The sequence below is a fragment of the Dendrobium catenatum genome, unplaced genomic scaffold, assembly GCF_001605985.2.
Source record: "Dendrobium catenatum unplaced genomic scaffold, ASM160598v2 fragScaff_scaffold_551, whole genome shotgun sequence".
Taxonomy (NCBI): domain Eukaryota; kingdom Viridiplantae; phylum Streptophyta; class Magnoliopsida; order Asparagales; family Orchidaceae; genus Dendrobium; species Dendrobium catenatum.
In genome coordinates, this window is record NW_021319013.1 from 237,349 (window position 1) to 243,501 (window position 6,153).

The 6,153-nt window shown below is 35.9% G+C and overlaps 1 protein-coding gene across 1 annotated transcript in view; it reads left to right on the plus strand.

Moving 5' to 3' along the window:
- The window catches only part of LOC110106830 (mitochondrial phosphate carrier protein 1, mitochondrial), a 15,197-nt gene extending 9,044 nt beyond the window's left edge, over positions 1-6,153 (plus strand). The window contains exons 2-6 of the mRNA XM_020836866.2: positions 2,570-2,919; positions 3,174-3,217; positions 3,579-3,793; positions 3,883-4,007; positions 5,737-6,153. Of these exons, the coding sequence (XP_020692525.1) occupies positions 2,570-2,919; positions 3,174-3,217; positions 3,579-3,793; positions 3,883-4,007; positions 5,737-5,773 (771 nt within the window). The 3' untranslated portion in view covers positions 5,774-6,153. The remainder of the gene's footprint in view (positions 1-2,569; positions 2,920-3,173; positions 3,218-3,578; positions 3,794-3,882; positions 4,008-5,736) is intronic.

Here is a 6,153-nt window from a genome sequence, read left to right on the forward strand (position 1 = left end):
TATGTATGCAAAATGATGCACTTACAGCTACCCATTCTACCCAACTCTCAATCAAATCCTATAACTCTGGTAACAATCCATTCTTCCAAAAACATTACTCTGATACCAATAATTTGTAACGCCCCAAGATCTAACTTGGAAAGAATTTCAATCAATCTATTAAAACCATCAATTATTTACCAGAGCTATTTATAGTCTTCAATCAATAACAAACAGTCTAACAAAATTCTATAATTTAAAACATCAATGTACAATTATATTCATATCCCAAAAGTTCATATACAATACTCAGGGTCTACATAATGATCACATGAAATGAAATCTATCCTGTCCTGAGTACAAAAGAATCACTATAACAAAAAAAGAACAAAAACCTGAAGATTCCAGATCAATCTCAATCTCCTGCTTCCTTGCCCTGACCTGAAAATATTAACCACATATAATGAGCTTCAAAAAGCCCAGCAGATCACCTAATACCTACAACTGAAATCAAAGCACGGTACTGAAACAATATGCATGTCAATCTATCAAATCCATAACAGTCAATGGCACATGATCAGTGAATCTATGTAGCAGGTACGAAAATCAGTAATCAATGCATGATCGATACAATCCACAATCATCGATAAAAGAATCGATAAACAGTAGGAAGAAATCCATAAAGCTCAATAAATCAGTACATACGTCAAATCTCGGAAGAATCCATAAACAGTAGAAAAATCTATATTCTGAAGAATCTCAATTAAATTGATCAGTTACATCGATAGAGAAAAATGAATAAAAAATATCTCAAATCCGATACTTATCAAGCAGGATCGTCCAGGACGATACCCAGATCGTCCCGGGATGAACTCCTCTGGACACAGATCGTACAGACGAAATTAATTCCAATTTGTTTCGTCCCTGGACAATGCTCTCGGGTTCAGTTCGTCCCGACGGTTCCAGGTTCGTACAGACGAAACATACAGATTTCTTCACAATTTCTTCAGTTCGTCCCGTACCAAGGCCAGTTCGTCTGGGACTAACAGCACTAAAAAAATCAGCTTTTTAAGGGTTTTACACACAATATTAGTTATAAAAGATGCTGTTATGGTTTAAGTCTTGTATAACTCATATTGTAGTTTGTTTTGGCTCTCATACATAAATAGGGGGTCAGTTGTCAGCCACAATAGAGTTTTTTTTTTTTTTTTTTTTTTTAATTTTTTTTTTTTTTTTTTTTGTAAAGGGTCCCTTTCTTGTAAAGGGTTACTAGCTTCTTTGATATCTAGTTCATTTGAGAGAATGCATAGTGTTTTCTCAAATTTATTCTCTTTCTCTCCAACCCTAGGGGCTTAGTAGGCCTCAATAGGGTTCAACTAATTTCAAAAAGAAAAACTTGAATCCAACAAGCTGCAAGTCAACAAGTACCATGACAGTCATGTTTACTGTGATATATAAATTCAAGAGCACCTATCTATAGAAAGGTAGAAGCTATTAATAAGTCAATGACTCTTTATAAGCATGGGTTGATTTGCGAAGGCCCATATATCATTTAGGTATGATACAAGCTGAATCAGCTAACTCATAGACTCATACACATTACTCTTAGACATTGGGAACTCATGATGACTATGATCACTAGAAAGTATTCCATCACATATTATAACTCAACTTGTTTTAAGAAGGGTGACAATTGGTTCTAGTGACAAACTCCTCTAGGCAAGCCTCCACTGCTCGAACAATTGATTCACCCATCAATTCACATGTTTTCTCTTCATTGTCCCAAATGATTGTCGACCTCAAGGGAAAACTACAACTTATAGTGATCCAAGGTTAAGTCCACACTAGCATGTAAGTCTCTGTGATGGGCTCTTCTCATGGGTGAGCCTCTAGTTTTCATATGTTCCACAAATCTTGCCTAGTGATCTCTTACCACATTAGTCATTATCATACCCGTTTTATATATTCTTTTTAGCTTTTTTTGGGTCACCAGCATCTTTGACTCATTTATGATTTGTTTTGAAAAATAGAAGCAAGTTTATGATTACATGAAAAGCACAGACTCACTTTTATTCACTATCCATGTTATGCTACAATATAATTTCTCTTTTTTTTTTTGGATTTTATAAATTGTTTTACTAATTTTAATTAATCTTATGCATGTTCTCCTCAATTCCACTAAATCCTTTCCCGTCACTTTTGCTTTCTTGCTTTACTAGAAGCATAAAATTGTTGTGATAATAACTAATAACTGTTTACTCTCAATTACTTTACAATCTTAGTCATGATTTTAAACTAACGTTGAAGAAATTCGGTAATTCCTAGTTACACCGTTTATTTCATAACCGAAGTGCAACAAACTTTGCTCTCTATAATTTTGCTTGGACATAAGCCATTTGCCTTTTTTTTTCTTATTTTTTCCTTCATCTTGAGTCTCTCTCTCTCTCTCTCTTACACACACGTACACCGCGTGCGTGCACAGAATTTTCATGGTTGAAGATAAATAGATTTCATTATTTCTGTTAGCTATTTAGTCTATGTAAGGTATTCTATTGTGAATCTGGACTGACAATATGTTTGATTCTCCTAGGTGAATCCTGTGAAGTACAATAGCATCTTTTCAGGTTTAAATATTTTAGTAAAGGAGCAAGGTCTCTCATTCCTATGGAGAGGGTGGTCTGGAAAATTGTTTGGATATGGTGTTCAAGGTGGCTGCAAGTTTGGGCTTTATGAATACTTCAAGAAAATGTATACGGATTTAATGATAGTGCATAATCAAACAATGATCTTCTTCATCAGCAGTGCTTCTGCTCAAATATTGGCAGATATTGCTCTTTGTCCCTTTGAAGCCGTCAAAGTTCGTGTCCAAACTCAACCTCATTTTGCACGAGGTTTGTTTGATGGCATACCAAGACTCTATGCCTATGAAGGCTTATCTGGGTTAGAATTGCTCTGCTTTCTTTGTCAACTTTGTTCAAATTCAAGCTTAATCTGTTTAGTGGTTCTAAAAGTAGGTTTTTGTTGGAGAAACTTTGTCATCCTCAAACGGATTGCATACTTTATGATCGAGTACGGCATAAGAAAGATGATATATTAGTCCGAAGGATAAAAATATAATTTCTGTTACATGTAGTTTCATGTAGTACTTTTATGCTTACATGCTTAATTATAATAGCCATTTAATGTTGATGCAGGTTTTACAAGGGGCTTGGTCCACTTTGGGCTCGAAATCTTCCATGTAATTGCACTTTCCCATATATCTTATATTACCATTTATGTCTAATTGCTGGAAATTGTTTGAAAAAGACACTGATGTGAATTATTGAATTATATAGAAAAAAAAAAACAGGTATCATACAAAACAATAATTGAATTATTTGCTCAATTAGCTTTGTCCTAATAAGATAGACTATGATTATATTCCTAAACTTTATTATACCTATTTCTAGTCATAATTTATAATAATTGATATGATAATTAATGCATATCAAGTCGAAGAGTCTCTCTTTCTTTCCAAGCAAAAATTATTTTTCTTTTCCTATTTGTCTTTTGTTAAAGAATATTTACCTCTAAGCTGCCTGAGAATAAATTTTCTGCAGTTTCTATGCTCATGTTCTCAACGTTTGAGCATTCTGTGGACCTTTTGTATCGTAAAATAATCCAGAAGAAAAGGGAGGAATGCTCAAGAGCTCAACAACTTGGCATTACATGTATAGCTGGTTACACATCTGGCGCTATTGGTACCATAATTTCAACTCCAGCAGATAACATAATTGCCTCGCTTTACAATAAAAAGGCGCACAATGTGCTGCAGGTGATGTCCTATTAATTTTATATATTACAAAGTGTTCTTCAATTCAGTTTGGTTATTAACATCAGCTACAAAAATCCCTCCTCCTGTAGGCAGTGAAGAGTATTGGGTTTCCAAAGCTGTTTACAAGGAGCCTTCCTGTTCGGATTGCTCTTGTTGGACCAGTTGTGACTTTGCAGTGGTTCTTCTATGATTCCATCAAGTTACTAACAGGATTGTAAGTGTTCTACGCCCAACAATCGTATTTCTTCTTATGAGTTAAGCATTCTCAGTATAGATTCCTGTTCAATCTACTGAATAATTTTCCTGTGTTTTCACTTGATTAAGGCTTCATTTGGGACAGCTTTTTTCCTTGCTTCTAAAAACAGCTTTTTTAGTAAAAAATTAAATTTTTTTGTACTAGAAAGTTGTTTTAAGAAGCAGTAAAAAAAGCTGTCCCAAACAAAAATTGTACTTTTGTAGCTTTATGGCCTTGTGGATCAAATTAATATAATACTAAATTCTCATGAGAATTAAACTTATGATCATGCCATCTATTTGTGAACAGTTTCTCATATTCATTCAAAAGACGGGTTACAGGAGTTCTATGCCAGGAGAGTAACCTATCACCGACTCTTATTCAGTAGGGATTCTTGAGGAGAAAACTCAAAACTCCCATTTAATATAGTAATGACTTCATGTACATTCTTCGTGGCTGACTCATTTGATGTCATTCCAGCAGAGTGAAAGGTCCGAGGGAGTATGCTAGTCTCTTCTTCTTCCTAAGCAAACCACCGAGTCATCACCTCTTTCTTTCAATTTCAAGCCCGTTATTGCTCACTCTTGGCACCTTACTACTAAAAAATATGATTTTTCACAGCACTTGTTAGAGGCTGTTTGAAAACCACCATCAAAACTAGGTATTTGCAGGGGTTTTGACCGCTGTTATTTGCACTGGTTTTAATCGGTGCAAATACCACCGGCTCTAACCGCTGGTATAGCTGAAACCCTATCTCTACGCTCGCTTCTCGATCCCCTTTCTCTTGCGTTTAATACCCCTTCTCTTTGGAATCGCTCGGATTCTAATTACAACGGGAGCACAGCGGATTTAGAACCTCTGCGAAGAATTTAGTGGCGGTTATAACTGCCGGAATAACTCAAAAATTGTGCTGTAATAACCGTATTTTTTTATAGTGCCTCCTACAAATGCTTCTTCTTGAGGTAGTTTGCCAGTTGGTCTTGCTCGCAACTCTTGCAACCCTCGGCCAAGGCTCTCCCCTTGCTCGCAATATACAACTCCATGTTCTCTCCCATCCCACCTCTCTCTCACAAACAAACACACTGCCTACTCTTATAGCTTGGTCCCTCTTTTTGATGCTTACGCTAACTCAGGATTCAAATATTATGAGATGCGGTGGGAAGTCAATCAGGTCCACAGAATGCTCACTTTTTTCTCTCTTGCTCTCTCTATATCTATCTACAATTTACCTGCAGAATCTTTCCGGAACATCTAAAAGGTACCAGGGACTGATATAAAAGCATTAAAAAAAGTGTGCTTGCATGAAATACTCCTTTTACGTATTGTACTCCACCCTTTCTACTGCATTATCAGTTCTAAGATTTGTATGTTATTCACTATCGCAGTTAGAGTTGCACATTATCACCTGGAATGCGAAGCTTATTCCTAGCTTTTACCTTTGTCAAAAAAGAGAGATTATTTTGTGCGGATGCGGAATACATCCAGATACCAATCAGAATGAGTCACATCAGCGATACCGAGCCTCGGTACCGAGCCACGGGCTTAGATATCCGGACAGGATTCGGCTTCCGCGCAGAATAATTTTTCGTAAAAAAATGGCTCTCATCTCTGTACCACAAACTTTTAACTGCCATCATATTCTTAGATATGGATTTATTATTTAATTATATAGTTGAAATAAGTTTGATTATGCTTTAATAATCTGCAGGCCCACTAGTGGAGGTATCGTTGATGACCGAAACTAACAATGACCTATGAAGATTATATGATACAGTAAGAGTGTTCCTTTTCTCCTTCTCTACCTTTCTCTTACAGCGATGTGCCCTTCCAGGTGTTCATTAACACTCCAGTCTCTTTAAGCCAGTACCTGCCTAAGCTTCATATATTGGCATGCAGCCTGCTTTTTATACAACTTCTTCATTCTGCTTCAAATTTTCCAAAACGCTCAGCAGAATTAAGAGAGGGTCTGTACCCTGCCAATTTAGGATAAAGATGTAATATTTCTTTCTAGCAGTGATGCCATGCATAGAATAATTGAACTTTTTTTTACTGGTATCTGAATGTATATAATGACATTATAATCTTTCATAGCCAATTCATGAATTACAATATTATTATGCTGCAA